Source organism: Megalops cyprinoides, chromosome 9 (genome assembly GCF_013368585.1).
Source record: "Megalops cyprinoides isolate fMegCyp1 chromosome 9, fMegCyp1.pri, whole genome shotgun sequence".
Taxonomy (NCBI): Eukaryota; Metazoa; Chordata; class Actinopteri; order Elopiformes; family Megalopidae; genus Megalops; species Megalops cyprinoides.
In genome coordinates this window covers 5,975,262-5,993,315 of record NC_050591.1, presented here as the reverse complement: position 1 = coordinate 5,993,315, position 18,054 = coordinate 5,975,262, and the positions used below count along the sequence as shown (strand labels likewise).

At 46.8% G+C, this 18,054-nt stretch overlaps 1 protein-coding gene across 2 annotated transcripts; it reads right to left on the bottom strand.

Moving 5' to 3' along the window:
• Positions 1-6,900: 6,900 nt before the first annotated feature.
• LOC118783048 (solute carrier family 13 member 2-like) lies at positions 6,901-16,058 on the bottom strand. Of its 2 annotated transcripts, none has more exons than XM_036536716.1 (12): positions 15,957-16,058; positions 12,543-12,671; positions 12,024-12,160; positions 11,707-11,918; positions 11,001-11,184; positions 10,602-10,724; positions 10,165-10,374; positions 9,523-9,645; positions 8,985-9,093; positions 7,464-7,625; positions 7,128-7,265; positions 6,901-7,032 (listed from the first exon to the last, which is right to left on the bottom strand). In XM_036536716.1, the coding sequence occupies exons 1-12, from the start codon at positions 16,056-16,058 to the stop codon at positions 6,901-6,903; spliced, it is 1,761 nt and encodes a 586-aa protein (XP_036392609.1). The 2 variants fall into 2 exon arrangements, with proteins under 2 accessions (XP_036392609.1, XP_036392610.1); XM_036536717.1 differs by having other exon boundaries at positions 8,985-9,100; positions 9,542-9,668; positions 10,188-10,374; ... (1 more) ...; positions 11,713-11,918; positions 15,957-16,034.
• Between the last annotated feature and the right edge of the window lie 1,996 nt (positions 16,059-18,054).

The window sequence follows — 18,054 nt, the reverse complement described above, 5'->3', positions numbered from 1 at the left end:
CAGATGTGGTCTGTGAGGGAAGGTATTGAGATGACACTGTGGCCCCTGCTAGAGAGGTGTGTGTGTAAGTGGAGTGGTGCAGTGTAGGACCGTGGCTGTGTTGAAACCCCTGTGCTCTCATTAGAGCATTAGTTCCCTGTCTGGAGTGCAGAATCTATGTTTCATAACATTGTGAGACATCACTCCTTCACCAACATCCAGCATCAGATATCAAGGCCAAATGAGTCAAATGGGCCTGGCTGTAGGTTTATTGTTAGCTGTCAGGGTGTGATTTTTGGCTTCTTTACCAACCAACGCCAGCTCCACCCTTGACCCTTCAGGGCCCTATGGTGTGAAGGATATGTGACAAGTGTATAATTAAGATGGCTCGTTTATGCAAATTGAAATAATCCACTTAGTTCACTGCAATGCAAATGTGAAATCTGCCTTCTTTTCTGGAAAGCATATACCTCACGGGACTACTCAGGCTGGTGCATGCTTTCAAAATCACAAAATCACACAGTCACGCTTAGTACCAGAATTATCCAGTACAACTTTGTACTGAAATCACTTAGCAGCACTTAATACCAAAATCACCTCATACCACATAACATAAAAATGGTTCAGAACCAATTAGAAACAAAACTATTGAGTACCACTTATTACCAGAAATGTCTTACCACCACTAAGTACTAAAAACCCAACAACAGAATCAACCACTTAGAACCAAAACTACCCACGACCAGGGAGTACCAAAGTCACAATATGTGTTTTCAAACTCAAAATTCAATGATGATACACAGTGCTCTGGCCACATGTACTGCTGACTGACCAGACACACTAGAGATTTGCAGGATCTGCTGTGTTCGAAAGACATCATGTAATTCACAGATCAGCATTACACACTATGCACCGTGCACTGAAACCAGTAAGAGTGACAGTAAGAGTACCTGCTTCCTAAACACAGTCAGGGTCACCAGACTCAGAGCTTGTCTTCAGTGTCATCCACTCATCCAGTGGCATTCCTCTGCAGACCCAGCAGACACAGGTGAGACTGAGCTGCTTTCCTGAAGTGTAATACTGGTGGAGAGGAGGGCAGGTCTCTACTGGGGGTGCGCTCGTAGGTGAGCGTTTTTTGGCCCTGCGCCAGCCAACAGCAGCTCATGGACGTAAGCAGACCTGCTGTGGCAAGTTTCCTGACGGCCTTAAGTCATTCGATGCTGGGAGTCTTTTCCCTACAATCAAAACAGCGGGAACCTCAGATACACTTCTATGCCCAGCACAGACAGGGAGTGGGTTCTGTGCCCTGTGGATATGATTGGGCTGCCCGGTACTTGCCACTCCCAGGCTCACAGTGTATTACAGCATCCATTGCCAATGCTCCTCTCCCAGAGGTCAAATCTCACAGATTACAGTTTATACGGCTGGGTGTTTCCTGAAACAGCCCAGGTTCAGTGCCATTAGCAGCTATGCATCTAGGATTCAAACCCTCAGCTTCGCGGTTTACAAGTTGACCTCCCCTATGACCGTACTACACCACATTGCACCCTGGACGCAGCCCTCTCACCAGGGTGCAGTTCGCAGGTGGACACCGGAAAGACGCTCAGAAGAAATGTGCGGCATGTGCACTGTGTGCTTATCACAGGTGGCATCTCTTGGAGTGTTTTTTAAACCACTTCCGTTTCACAAAACTGAATTTAAGATGCACCCCTGACTCTCTGAGAGAACAAAAGATCAGTAGCAGTTGAGAGAGACAGGCAGAGAGAGATAGAAAAGAGGGGGAGGGATAGAGACATAGATAGGGATAAGGATAAATAGGGAGGCAGAGAGAAGGGTGGGGTCAGAGCAGATAGTGGAACTGCAGCAGGACCAGGAGATTAGCAGGCCAAGAAACATTAGATAGGTGAAAGAGGGACATACTTAGGGGAGATGTGCTACTGGTAGAGAGAGGGAAGGAAGCAATCCACACAGGTGGTTGACTGTCAGATACAGAAAGGACAGGGAGAGATAACAACCAATGGCTCTTATTCCTATATAGTCCTTAATCTGTGAGAGAGGGCCCATGCACCTGGAAATGATCAGCGATTCTTTATAGAGTCAGGTAGACAGGAATTACACCTGAGAGAGAGGGAGTCAGCCCAGGTAAAGTCCTACCCCACCCATTTAGAGATCTACACAGGCAAACCCTCCCCTCACCTGCTGAGTGAAACCTTGTGATTACAGAACAGACAGGGAATCAAAGACATTGGGAGACACAGGAGTAAACTGTTTTCTATAGAAGGTAACCCAGGAGTGACATCATTTCAGGTAGCAGAGAAGGGGTGATGGGTGGGGGCATGGGAAAATGCTGTCAGGGCAACCACTAAAATAACAACACACTCTACAGCTTTACAGCACTACAGCCCTACAGCCCTACAGCACCACAGTCCTACAGCTTTACAGCACTACAGCCCTACAGCTTTACAGCTCTACAGTCCTCCAGCTTTATAACACTACAACCCTACAGCTGTACAGCACTACAACTCTACAGCCCTACAGCACCACAGTCCTACAGCTTTACAGCACTACAGCCCTACAGCTTTACAGCACCACAGCCCTACAGCTTTACAGCAACACAACCCTACAGCTTTACAGCACTACAGCCCTACAAATTTACTACAGCTGTACAAATTTACAACCCTAAATCCCTACAGCTTTACAACGATAGGGCTCCCAAGTGGCTCAGACAATAGAAGTGTTTCCAAGTGCAGGCTGAGCCGTACAGCTTGGGTTCAGCTTGTGTCATTTAAAACAATGACCACGTGCCCACATTGGTGGAACAAATTGTCTTTATCCCACTGGCAGTAGGAGTGGGTGGTTCAGTCAGCATACCCTCATATCTTCACTCTTATGACCCTGTGACCTGCTTTTGCACCTCTGAGTTACTCAGATTGCATCAAAGGCTTGTGTTGGGATGAGTTCAAATGTATAATTGGCAGCTACTAAAGTTATGCCAATAATCTTGTAGTATACACACACTCAGAAGAGCTTCACTACAGCTGGGTCAGAGGGTACAGTGTAAAAGAGAAATAATAATCCAAAGATTCCTTTTCAATGTTTTTACTGAGCAAAAAGGCCAGTGTTTCTACCACAGAGGTCTGCATTTGGTGTGTAATAAATGATACCTTGTTCTTTTTGTTTATTAAACAGCCGGGCAGCAGTGTAGCATAGTGGTAAGGAGCAGGACTTGTAACTGAAAGGTTGCTGGTTTTATTCCCTGCTGGAGCACTGCTGTTGTACCCTTGGGCAAGGTACATAACCCAGAATTGCCTAAGTAAATATCCAGCTGTAAAAATGGGTAACACAGAAAATTGTAACCTATGTAAATTACTTTGGCTAAGAGGGTCCACTAAAAGCCAATAATGTAATGTAAGCAATTTCGGGAGCATTCAACAGTGTGCAGATACATATTTCTCTTTGACATTGTATCAGCAATCATCCAGCTGTTTTACAGAATAATATGGGAGACACCATATCATGCTGGGTACTGAGACCTGGGACGCAAACACTGTGATGCAGCCAGTGGCCCACAGAGCTGTGCTGTGAGAGGCTGCCAGGGCTGATGAGCTTTCAGGAGAGGGTGTGTGCTTCAGCAGACAGCAGGTCCTGGAGGTCTGCGCTGAATTTACTGCTGGCCCTCTTTGATCTTTCTCTCCTTGTGTGTTTAAGGAGCAGGAGGCGGGGTGAGTCTCACACGCTCGGGGCACTTTGAACAGGTATAGCCTGTGACATACATACCTGAACACACCTGTCTCATACGCTATCAACAGCAGCCATCGTCATATTCACCCAGGTAAAGCGCGAAAACACCTCACCTCACTTCAACTAAACGTGGCTATCATCAGCAGGTAGCCATACACACGTGTCCTGAGCTCTGCAGCTTTGAGCACTTGGGCAGGATGCAAGGGAAACAACTGGCCTGTCTCTGGTCTGAGGTCATGTCCTATAGGACAGTTTTACCTTTTGCCATTCATTTCTGAATTTCTGTGGAGCTCTGTGCTGATTCATTATGCTGGATAAAGGTTATCAGAGGGATGAGTAGTTTGAAGTATTGAACCTCTGCCTGTCTGACTGACTGATTGATTCATTGGTTCATTGATTGATCGATTGATTGATTCACTTCAGTGGGACTTCAGTGACTTTGGCCTAAGAGGGGGAGGCCAGGCAGAGCAGGAAGCAGCCCATCGCAGACCCAGTGGCCTGACAAGTGTGATTTATGGGTTCATATCCAGGAAAATAAAGGAACGTCCTGAAGGAACCTGGATTTACAACTCTGTGTATCACTTTGGCATGCGGAGCTGCAGTGAAATTCAGACATTTCTGCGCCGGGAGATGGATTTCATCATATTTCTCTGGCAGATGTTTTTTCCATCAAAACATTCTCAGAAGCTCTGCAACAGGGTGTTTTTTCCCTCAGGTTTAGGTTAGGTGAAGTTAGCTTTGTGGATCATAAAGAACAGAGCCACAGAGTTTCTGTCAGACACTGTCAGGATGAACACTTATCCTGCAGCAGGAACAGCACCACTGAACACATGGGAGTAGCACTAGCAATAAACCCATTTGCAGCTGCCATATTCCTCATCCCTTCATTTTAAAGGATGGATGCTGGCAGGCTCACCCATATGGGGAGGAATAAAAAAGGTATCCTCATGAGGAATCAGTCCTGAGCAACAATTTCCTAAATTTCTATGGACCATAACAGACCAATGTGGTGTTGTGAGCATGTTAATCAGAGAGATTACACATTAACATACTGGGATGATTAGTGATATTACACAGTAACACGGTGGGACAATCAGTGAGATTACACATGAACACATTGGGACAATCAGTGAAGTTACACGTTGACATGGTGGGACAATCAGTGAGGTTACACATTAACACGGTGGGAAAATCAGTGAGGTTACACATTAACACAGTGGGACAATCAGTGAGGTTACACATTAACACAGTGGGACAATCAGTGAGGTTACACATTAACACAGTGGGACAATCAATGTGATTACACATTAACATGGTGGGACAAACAGTGAGATTACACATTAACATGGTGGGACAATCAGTGAGATTACACATTAACACAGTGGGACAATCAGTGAGATTACACAGTAACACAGTGGGACAATCAGTGAGATTACACAGTAACACGGTGGGACAATCAGTAAGATTACACAGTAATGCAGGGATAGGTTAATCAGTGAGACTGCATACTAACACAGGAGAGGATCCCTCACTGTAACGATATTAGATGTAATACAGAGTATATCACACAGAATTTATCACATAGCACAGACCACACAGGAGTATATCAACGCTTACCTCTGCATCCTTGTACCCGGAGTCTGGTCCATGAGGTGTATCATCTGCCACCAGGTAAACAAAACAGTATAAAAGGTAAATCTGGATTGAGTGCCACCGGGGTGTGTGTGTTTGGTGGGTGGGTGGAGGTGCAGATGATGAGGAAACCCCCCCCCGCATCACTTTCCTGGTCACTCAGAATCCTGTCTACATCATGCCCCACCCCCCACCAATGACCCCAGTGGGTCAATCTCTTCATTTTGGTTTCCTCAATTTAATTTCCTTTACCTTCGTATTCATCCACCATCCTGAAAGGATTTGCCTTCTGTCTCTTCAACTCAATCTGGACCAATAGGAGCTGTAATGCTATGGATGGGATACTCAGGGATTTGGGAATCTATGTGGTACCTACTGCATCCCATCCACGCGCATACACACACTCAGCACTGCTATTACGGAACATACACCATCTAACATACACACACACGCACACACACATATATATACACACACCCAACATTGCTATTATGGAACATACATCATCTAACACACACGCACTCAACACTGCTATTACAGAACATACAGTACACCATCTAACACACACACACACACTCAATACTGCTATTACGGAACATACACCACCTAACACACACACACTCACACTCAACACTGCTATTAAAGAACACATACTATCTCACATGAACCCCCCCCCTACATAAACATACACACACACAGTCTTCATGCACATACTCCACTCACCATCTCACATAGAATACTGTCATCAGAGATTTATTTCAGCATAACTGATACATAAACACTGTGTTAAAACAATTATAAAAAGGAGCATTTTACAAGTACAGCAGTGACAACAAAACCAAAAAAAAACTTTACAGCTTTTAACAAAATATGCTGCTAATTGTATTCTTTAGAAACTGTATACATAGTGTGCACATGTAAGTACGTTAGAGGTATACATCCAAATATGTCCTGCCTTCATGATTGGTCTTTCACCAGACTAATTTAAAAATTATTACAAAATACACACAGGACAAAACCAATAATTCTTAACCCTGATGCTGAGAGTGGCAGCAGCAGCTGAACTGCTGGCTTTTCCCCCCACAAAGCAGAGTTTGCAATCCAAAAAAAGGATCATATATGGTCTGCTCTGTCTTCTGCACAAAGCTGGTGGATTGATATTAATGTCATTCTAATGAGCCTGGATGAAGGAGACTTCATGAGAGCCCATTTCATAAAGAGGTGCAGCTGAGCAGCCAGAGACTGTAAGGGCTCTCTCCCCTCGCTGCACTGAACATGTGCAGTTGCTCCGAGGGGGAGGAGTGTTCAGGCCCTCGTACCTGTTGTCTGAGCACAGACTAAGCAGGGGGCTGTGAGTTTGTGAATTCAGTAGTGGGTGGGTGGTATTGCTTTGGGACAGAGTAGTCTTTCTCTCTCTCTATCTTTCTCTCTAACTCTCTCCTCCTCCATCTCTCCCTAACTCTCTCCTCCTCCATCTCTCTCAGTCCCCATCCCTCTCACTCTCCCTCCTCCTCCCTGTCTTTCTCTCTGTCTCTCTCTCCCTCTCTTTTAGGGACTTCCTGTGGTGACGTTGGCCCATGCAGGGAATGTGTCCAGCTGGAACATGGCCACCCCCCAGGTGTTCAGGGCGAAGTTGATGCAGAGGACTCCGATTATGTTCAGCATGAATCCCGCCTTGGCCTGGGGAGGGAAAGAAGAGAGCAGAGTCATGGAACCTGGTGCTCTCTGACCTGTAGAGCCTGTGTGCTGCCAGCAGGGGGCAGAGAGGGCCTCACCATGTCCATGACCTTGAGGTTTCCGTAGGAGAAGGCAATGGCGTTCGGTGGGGTGGCAACCGGCAGCATGAAGGCCAGCGAGGCGCAGATGGTGCAGGGCAGCATAACGTAGAGAGGGTGGAGCTCTATGGCAGTGGCCTGAGGAGGGACAGAAGCAGATCAGCTCAGTGACAGAATCACACCTGCATGCAACCGGCCTTTAAAGTCACTATGAATGTGGTGAAGATTGGGGAATCTGTATGCAACTGCCCTTTAATGTAATGAGTGCAGATGTTTTGGGTGGGGCAGGGTGGGGTTGTGTGAGTGCGGGTGCTTTGGGCAGAGTGTGGGACTCACCATGGAGGCAAGGATGGGCAGGAACAGCGTGGTGGTCGCAGTGTTGCTAGAGCACTCTGTGAAGGTCCCCACCAGCAGACACAACAGCAAGGAGATGGCGAAGGGTGGGATCTCTTTCAAGGGCGCGAGGCTGTTCCCCAGCCACAGAGACAGGCCAGATGTCTGCATGGACACATACACACACACAAACACACACAGAATGAATTAGTACACTTCACTAAATACTGACTCCACTGAAACATGTTGAACATAGCACTAAACACCTCAGAATACTGAGCATGATTAATCCCTGACAGCCCTGGTTAAAGATGATAATCACAGGAATATACTACTCTATAGGTGTGGGTAGATATCTCTATTCCATCGCACCTGAATGGCTCCATCAGTCACATTGATAAGCCACAGCAGACTGACCAGACTGATGATTATTATTGTTGATGATGCATGAGGGTGGGCAGTGACACTGCCATCAGCAGAGATGTGGGTATGGGACAGTGGCTGCGGGGTGTGACTCTGGGTGTGGCTTCAGTATTGGCTTTAGATGTGGCTCCGGGAGTAGCTCTACATGTGGTTCTGGTATTGGATCTGGGTGTGGCCATGAGTGCAGCTGTAGGTGTGGTTCTGTGTCTACCTCTGGATGTAGCTCTGGCTGTTGCTATGGGTATGGCAATGGGTGTGGTTGTAATTATGGTTCTGGGTGTGGTCTGCGTGTGACTGTTGGTGTAGATCTGTGTGTAGCTTTGTGTGTGCCTCTGGGTGTTGCTATGGGTGTGGCTGCTGGTGTAGCTCTGTGTGTGGCTCTGGGTGTGGCTTTGGATGGGTGTGGCTGCTGGTGTAGCTCTGTGTGTAGCTGTGTGTGGGGCTCTGGGTGTGGCTGTGGTTGTGGTTTTAAATGTGTGTGGCTCTGGGTGTGGCTCTGGGTGTGGGTTTGGGTGTGGCTGCTGGTGTAGCTCTGTGTGTAGCTGTGTGTGTGGCTCTGGGCATGTCTGTGGGTGTGGTTTTAGATGGGTGTGGCTCTGAGTGTAGCTCTGGGTGTGGGTTTGAGTGTGGCTGCTAGTGTAGCTCTGTGTGTAGCTCTGTGTGTGGCTCTGGGCATGTCTGTGGGTGTGGTTTTAGATGGGTGTGGCTCTGGGCGTGGCTCTGGTCGTGGTTTTAGATGGGTGTGGCTCTGGGCATGGCTGTGGGTGTGGTTTTAGATGGGTGTGGCTCTGGGCATGGCTGTGGGTGTGGTTTTAGATGGGTGTGGCTCTGGGCATGGCTCTGGGTGTGGGTTTGGGTGTGGCTGCTGGTGTAGCTCTGTGTGTAGCTGTGTGTGGGGCTCTGGGCGTGGCTGTGGGTGTGGTTTTAGATGGGTGTGGCTCTGGGCATGGCTCTGGTCGTGGCTTTAGATGGGTGTGGCTCTGGGCATGGCTGTGGGTGTGGTTTTAGATGGGTGTGGCTCTGGGCGTGGCTGTGGGTGTGGTTTTAGATGGGTGTGGCTCTGGGTGTAGCTCTGGGTGTGGCTGCAGCTGTGGACAGCACCTCGCTGCCCCTGGCCAGGGCGTAGCCGCCTCCCAGCAGCAGGATGATGCTCCAGGGCATGCGCTCGTGGACCACCTCCCAGTTGAGCAGTGCGGGTGGGGCCTTCAGACTGTCCTCTGCAGGGAGAAGGGAGCAGCGTAAGGAAGAGGGGACCCCCTTCTCTGTCCCCACGCAACAGTCTTGGGCCTGCTGTGTGTAATCATTAGCACATCCTGCAGTCCCACACACGCGCACAGTCGGCAGAGGAATCACCCTGAACTTAGCCTATTATGCGGCTCTGTGTCAGGCCACTCCCCTTCCCTTGTGCAATTAAGGAATTATAAACAAAGCAAAACAAAGTGCCGAGTCAGCCAGTGAAGGGGGGCATATCTCTAACACCTTCCAGAGTGGGGGGAGCACTGTTTCTGAACACTGCCTACTGCTGTGATCCACTACAGGTACAAGGTATCAATGAAGGTACAGGTTGGCAAGAAAGCCACAGGTTTCACATATGAGCCCAGGTTAGGTGTACAAGCAGAGATTAGTGTTCGCACCGCACTGCTTCAGGCAAGTCTTACCGTCGGAGTCAGCACTGCGAGAACAGGAGAACCGGGGCAGCTTTGATGGCAAGATGAAGAACAGTGTGGACATGAAGATAGCCACGGTGCCGTCTGTCACAAACCTGCAGGACAGAACACCTGTCACCTGCTCCACTGGCAGGGCACACAGGATAAACACACAGCAGCACAAAGCGTGGGGACAAGAGTTGGCACGTTGGGAGTGCCTTGTTGTTTGTTTAGGGGCATGGCTCATGGGAGTGGCCTCCTGTTAATCTAGGGTTGTGACAGAGAGGAAGAGGCTTACTTTCAGTGGTGTGAAAGGGTGGGAGAGGGCTACTGTAATTTAAGGTGTATGAAGTGGCCTACCCAGAGCGACTTACATATGTTACCATTTACATAGGTTACAATTTTTTATGTTAGCCATTTACTGGGTATTTACTGAGGGAATTCTGGGTTAAGTACCTTGCCCAAAGGTACAACAGCAGTGCCTCAATGGGGAATCAAACCACCAACCGTTACAAGTCCTGCTCCTTACCGCTATGCTGCACTGCCACCGGGCAGTGATTTTAGGGGTGTGAAAGGGTGGCAGTGGCCAATTGTGATTTTAGGGGCGTGGCAGCGTGGGAGTGGCATGGACTCACGGTCCATCCTTGTTGAAGAGCACTGTGGCCCAGCCAGGCATGAAGCCAGGCTCCCTGGTGAACCACAGCGCCACCAGCAGGACGAAGATGGTGAGGACAGAGCCCTCGGCGAAGCTCATGCTGCCCAGACGCTTGTACTCGTCCTTCATCACCTGGTACGCCTCTTTGTCACCACTGTTTTTCGTCCCACAGCCAAAGGACTTCTTGAAGCTGCAAGGCAACAAATTACACAGACCTATAACACTGAGAAACAGCTCAGAGCATCCAATCAAATGTATACACATGTTCAGCATGAATCACAAAACAGTCATTCATTTATTTCAGTTCTTTTTCTAGGCCACTCCAAATGTGTAGGCAAGCTTAACATTCTGGTATGAAAAATGCATGCAGGGTGAGGAGGAAACTGAGTGGATTGAGCTGTAACTGTGTTCTCTTACTTCAGGCCCAGGAACATGAACTGCAGCCATATCCAGGAGAGGATGAGCATCAGCAGCATGTTGGGGAAGGAGAAGCCGAACCAGCTGGCGAAGTTGATCACGCCGTTATTCCCTGGGAACAGTCTGTGGGGAGAGGAGAAGATGTGTGTGTTCACTTACGATAGCGTGGCTACGTTAGCCAGAGTAGTGGATGCCCTTATCCAGAGCAACACACACAGCATTTATGTCATCCACTCATAGAGCTAGACATTTACTGAAGCATATTGCACCGTGCCCCTTCTTCAAGGGTAAAACAGCAACGAGCCACCTGGGACTGGAGCTGGCAACCCCCGGGCTCCGAGCCTGAGTGCAATACTGGCAGCCGGTACGTGACTGAAAGCCGCAATGATCAGCTCTTACTCGTCCACTTGGCCTTTGAGGATGAGGTTTGGGGTGGTGCCGGTCAGGGTGGCGGTGCCTCCGATGCTGGCGGAGTAGCACACGCACAGGCTCATCCCTTTGGACAGGTTCAGGTACTTCTGCTCGCGTTTCAGCTTCCTCCTCTCTGCTGAGCTGAGCCTCTCCTCATCGGCTCCCTCTTCCTCTGAATCGAGAGAGCGCAGGTCAGCCTCACACCCCCTCGAAAACACACTGCAAGCTCACCAACCAAGATTATCATTTTCAAAGAGCTAGAGAGATGTGGAGCACTCTTCATGTAATGATTTACAGTTACCCTCGGAGTGTTAGATGCAGACTGTAGTTTAAGTGATATGGCTGGTGAGTGAGGGTGTGGTGAGTGAATAAATGAGTGACTGAGGGTGTGGTGAGTGGGTGAGGTTGTGGAGTGTCAGTCGGTGAGGGTGTGGTGATTGAGTGAGTGAGTGGGGGTGTGGTGAGTGAGTGAGTGAGTGGGGGTATGGTGAGTGAATGAGTGAGTGAGGGTGTGGTGAGTGAGTGCATGAGTGCTTGGGGGTGTGGGGAGTGAGTGAGGGTGTGGTGGATGAATGGGTTGAGGGTAATGGGGTGTGGGAGTGAAGTTTAGGAGGCTTGGTAAAATTCCATAAATCCAGAAAATGGAAGAGTATTATGCTGCAGAGTGTGAGTTTGGGGAAAGCCTGCAGCTCACCCTCACTGCAGGGCTTGATGTCCTGCAGGTCGCCCATCTCGAAGCCCTGGTTGTCGTGGACACCCTGCAGCTCCTTCTCATCGGCTTCCTGTTCGGTGCGTTTGAGCTGCTGCAGCACGGCATGGGCGATGGGCAGCATCATGGCGGTGGAGGCCGTGTTGCTGATCCACATGGAGAGGAAGGCCGTGGTGCCCATAAAGCCCATCATCAGCCTGAGGGAGGGGGCAGGGCAGCGGGGTTAGAGTGGGGTCAGCGCAGGGTCATGGTGGGGTCACAGTGGGGTCACAGCAGGGTCACGGTGGGGCGTAGGTACTTACAGGGCAGGTTTCACCCCCACTATCAGCAGCACTCGCAAGGCGATGCGCTTGTGGAGGTTCCAGTGCTCAACGGCAATGGCCACCAGCAGACCGCCAATGAAGAGCATATTGGAGTCTTTCAGATACTGCACACAAACCTGCAGAGACATGAGGACATGGCAAGCACTGAGTCACAGGCAGGAGTCACAAGACAGGAATGCACTGAGCAGAGTCACACACATGATTGCAGTGAGGAAAGAGTCACCGACAATAACACATAGGAATGTGCAGAGTACACAGTCACAGAGTGACAGATAGGAGTGCATCGAGCACTGACTCACTGTCGGCTGACTCGAGTACTGAGTCACAGCAACAATACATACACAGCTGTCTCAAGAAAGACAAAAGAAAATCTAAATGATAGTAAGGTAGCATGATGGTGAATATAATGTAATGGCAGCTTGAACATGAGGAGCCCAGCTGAGATGACTGGGAGGAGTGTGTGTAAGCATGCTCAGTTTGGTGTTGGAGGGGCAGTACCTCTCCAGACTCCATGATGCCCATCATGGGGAAAAGGATGACAGGCAGCAGGGCGGTGACGGCCAGGGGAATGCACTCTGTGCACCAGTACAGGGCCATCAGGATGATGGCGTAGCCACACCGAGCCTCCTGCAACACAGCCAGCGAGAGTGTCACTCACACACTCACACACTCACGCGATCACACACACAAACACACACACACACACACACACACACACTACACACACACACACACCACACACACACACATACACACACACACACACACACACACACACACACACACACACACACACACACACACACATACACACACACACACACACACACACACACTACACACACACACACACCACACACACACACACATACACACACACACACACCACACACACACACATACACACACACACACACACACACACAGTTCGATAAACAGTTGGAATGGGCAGCATGCCTTCGGCAGGGCTTTGATGTCACACAGCAGGATATTAATGTCAGACAGACCAGCGGGAGATGTCATTGTATGGAAGCAAACTTATGCAACCCTGACAGGTGGATGAGGCTTTGTTTTTCTCACTTGTCTCTGAAACATTTTGGAATGAGTCACACATTACACAGGGCACTGGGGACAGAGTAGTGAGCAGGACAGCTGTGGGTTGTCCCCAGCTCTCTGTTGAAAATACTTGATCAGCAGCATTGACAATCGTGGGGTTCTCCTTCTGGGACCAGAGTCCAAGGCCTTCAGAGAATCTGTATTCATGGTCACGGGGACACTGGGGTGGAAGGTCTCTCCGATATGAATCCAGATATACTGTCATGATTGGGAGATGGCCTGGTGATTATTGATCACTGAGCCTGGACATAGTGATGTCACCCAAAGAGGGTGGTTTCAGGAAACAATACCACCGTAAATAAACATAATCCAAGAACAACACCATCAAGGAATCTACACCAACCAAATACACTATCACGACAGCTTTGTTTTTACAGAGGGCCATAAAGATTAATGATTACTTTTAGTGCAAAAGTAAACCATTAATCATTGAAGTAAAAGCTGGCCACATGCCAGAAAACAAACTCCCACGTGTCTGCCGTTTTTTTGCTGAACTGGTCTTACTGCAACACAAAGGCACAGCGATCCTTCCATTTGCAACATGTCTGTTATTCTGCTACCTAGTGCAATTATACGGAAGTTCTCCACTTCAGACTCAGCAATTTGTAGAGGAATGACCCAGTATGTCTGTGCTGGAGATGTGCTATCAGACACACTGATATAATCTGTCTGTAGACAGTGAGACACCAGAAGTCATATCTCACAGAAATATAGATGTAACCACACTACTCCTCTTCTTCTTCTTTTATTATTATTTTTACTATACTTTTTCTCCATATTTTCACACATTTCTTGAAACAATATCTCATGTGCAATACTGTTTGCATGACACGCAGAACAGTTTTTTGATGCAGCAAAACCAACATGCAAAATGAAGCACTGGCTTTAAAATCTTGTAGCCGCCCCTGAAAATCAAATATTTGCATCAAATAATATACACATATCATATAAATAACTGTCCCTGAACACCATTTACCCACTGCAATGATAAACACAAAACACTACCATGAGGATTAATGTGTTTTTGGCCTGATCATATTTTAGCATGGATGACCATCATATGTTTTCCGTTGTGAAATGAACACAGATTCTGCTGCAGAATGTCATGAAGACATATTTCTTTTCCAAATATTTTTTTTTTAAGACAATGGCAGAACTCGACCTAAGATCAAAAACAAAAGCACAACGTAATGTTTCATGCTCATTCCTTTTCTCTTCAGGATGTGTTCAAGGTAGATTCTAACATGGGCATATATTGAGAACATTTCATTGCCCTCTATGATTCCTTTTTGAATATCTCATTCCATGTCCACTGTCTGCAGTCTCTTGCTGTACAGTGACGACACTGTCACCAGCAGAGAGTCCTCTCTACACAAATGCAAATATGTATATGGGCTTACACATTCCAATTTTAAACACATGTTAAATATATCCATGCTTCATTTCAGTCATTCACATTTTTCTATTCACTTTCAGGCTGTATTGCATATTGTAGGATACTGCACATAAGAGTACAAGACATACAGCAGAGGGCTGAATAATGCTCCTTTACCTATTCTTGTTTCTAAATGTCCAAATTATAAAGGCCGCTGTGAATCAACTCAAACTGGGCTGCATCCACTTCCCAGCCTCCCTCCTGCTCAATCCATGGTGGATGAAATGACCAACCAGCATTGCACAAATGTCATGAGGAAAGTTTCCATCATCTTGGCTCAACTCTTCTCCTTCCCCTACCTCTTCCTCTTCCAATCTCTGTCCCATTGGGTTACATTGTACTTCAGCAATGAATTTCACATTCACACATTTCAATGAAGAGTCCACCTATGACCTCTTTCATTCATGCGAATATAATTAAACAGCTAAGCAATTTGTGTTTATATAGGTGAAGTGTAAATGAGGGCAATTGGTAGAGTTTAGTAGTTGCAATCATATTTTTCACCGTGTGAGTACAGTAGATTTCATCATGAAAACTGTGCTGTGAATTAGAGTTTTGTATGAAGTGTTTTGTAAGACTGAACCAGAATTGCAATATGAGTGAATACAAGTGAAATGTGCTTCGAGATTTGCAGAAATGACTTAAGATTTTGATACAAGAGTTTCAGGCTCTGATGGCAGTGTGTATACTTGCAGTCACAGTGTGTGAACGATTTAGAAAAACTGTATTATTCATATCATTATGTCCTTTTGTGCATGTGTTCCTTATCACAACTATTACAACTACCAGGTAGTTTATGTCAGTAATTATTGAGTGGATTTAAAGCCAATAGATCGTTTACTAGTTGGAGTTCTGATATTGCAAAGTTCTGAGTAAGATACTTAACCTGCCAGGTCACCAAGGACAAGTAGCCAAATGGCTTGAGTAAATATCAGACCATGTAGCCAGACAGCCAGTAGAATGTAGACCATAATCACCCTGGGTTAAAATTGGCTATAGAATATCATAAACGTCCCATGCATTCACAAATGGAGACAAACGAGTCAGCTCTCTACAACCTTAAATTAGATATTGGTATACTCCATTGTATTGCATGATTTGCAGCTGGTCCCAATTAATCCCACTGACTTTACGTACTCCTGTTGTTTGCATACTCTGTCTTACTGCATACTCTCACATTTGTACCGAGTACACTTGCGTGCAACTATCAGGAGGTTGTCTGAGAGTCATGAGAACTTCTTAAGGCCTTAGGGCAGCCACCAACAGTGCACAAAGGAGAAATCAAGTTCTTAGCACCGCAGACAAAGACATAAGGACGGCTCAGACTCTCACAGACACACGCATACGCAGCTTGGTCTTACCGAAGTGTTGATGATCAGAGGTAAGGGCAGGATCAGCAGAGGTGTCAGAAAGACTAGGATATAATTTCGATAGCTCAACAACCACTTTAAACACCCCGGCATGGCTCCTTTCAATCGGACTCAACAGTTACAAAAACACAGAAATAAATGACAGCTGGAGAAATATTTTTACGAGATAATTGGGGGTTCTATGGCACTGAATTGAGAAAAAGAGTGAGATAAAATCGCCCTATATATAACAGTGGAAAAGAATTAATTATTAACCCCAAGTATCAGGGGAGGGTGATAGGAGCCCACCACTTCCACAGACAGAGCCAAAGAACACCAAACAATGGACAACTAGAAAATTATAGTCCCTACAGATAAGACACTCTTTCATTAGGACATTTTCAAAGGCAGTTTATGGAGCTGTATTTTACACACACACGCAGTTTAATAATCTTGCCTTTCTCCTGAGTCACTAACATGGCCATAAACCTATGTGTTAGCATGTGCACTCTTGATCCTGCACTTAACGCCTCTCACAGCTCACCAATAAAGCAGCAGTGGTCCATGTGCCCCTGTGATGCAGCAGCAAATGACAGAAGACCTCCTGGAAATTATGCCACAAGGAATTTCTTTTACAACAAGCTGATAGTGACTGCAGGGATAACAACGATCCTGATGAGAAGAGGACTCTGTCACAGAGTGGTGCCTTCACAGAGGTGCCTCCATAAGAGGGATACTAAACACCTGTCCAGTCTGCTTTCTGCATCTATCAGGACTACAGCACTCCCAGCCTCAATCAAACAGGTTTCCCAGAATGCTCCACAGCGTACCACACTGGGGCTTAGTCCAGCTGGTGTCTTGGAAATTACTTGCTTAGTCTGACTGGCTGAAGTTTATAACTCATAACTGTGTGCATTATGGGCAAAGCCACTGACTGCTAGTCAGCTGTGTAGCAAAGAAATCCAAAACAAAAACATGGTGGACTCAGGACATTTTCATAATTATGTCTTCTCATGGAAATAAAGCAGGTACTTGATTTACTTGATTTGACTAGTTTGCTGTATGTATAGAAACATATAATCACCATGGAGCTGTTATAGCAAGCTAGTTGGCTAGTTGGCTATTTATGTAGCTGCCTAGCTATATGAATGAGCTATCTAGTTGCTGTAAAATAACTTACTAGCTAGCTATATGGCCTGCAGCCTTAGCATGAGAAGATTTAACAGATCATTTAAAATGGCTGAGCTAGTGATGAGGTTTTGCACTAGGGGAGACACAGTGGCCAGGACTATGGCTCTCAGGGAAAGAGACATTAACTCATCTAAAATGCTCTCCGTGTTGATTAACAGAACAGATAGTCTCAGAATCCTGACCTCACTGCCAAGTGACAGGGGCTTACCTTAAAGCTCTTTCAACCCATAACCCTGCCCCCCTCTTTTTCCATCTCTCTTCCTGTTGGGTTTGTGTCTGCCATTAATGGGTCGCGCTGATTCTAATCTCAGAGGGTGTGAAACCTGAGCAGCTCCCTTTCAGAACTTCTGTTCCTCTCTATGATGGAATGACTGATTTTCCAAACGCTTTTTTAAAAATGCGCGTATCAACATCTAATCAATTCTCCTGGGCCTGGCCTGCAGTATTACTTCCAACAAGACTTGGGTTGAGTCATTAAAAATTCAGAAAAACAGTAAATATTTTGACTCATGTGTGAGATTGATCCGTATTACGTTTGTGTCAGTCTGCCTGTGTGCTAACAAGAGGAGGGATAACTCAGTCCAAGCTGCTTCCAAAAGTAGATTTACACAGAGTGCCTGCTGATTGGTCTATTGAGTGTGATGCTGTCACAACTGTGAGCATGAACACATGATAAATGTGAGACCTCTATACTGTAAACTTAGAACCCATTTAACAAAGGACAGAGATTTTTCAAGTCAAAGAAGGGCAGCTTAAACTGGAATACATTATAGGTTTAAAGCATAAATAGCTTTTATGCAGTTAACTGGACTGGGTTATCCCTCCGTTTCACATTAAACACATGATGTCCACAGCTCGATGAGCACAGTGCTGTTGGAGACAAACAGCAAACAGCAAACAGCAATCATCAAACCATGCA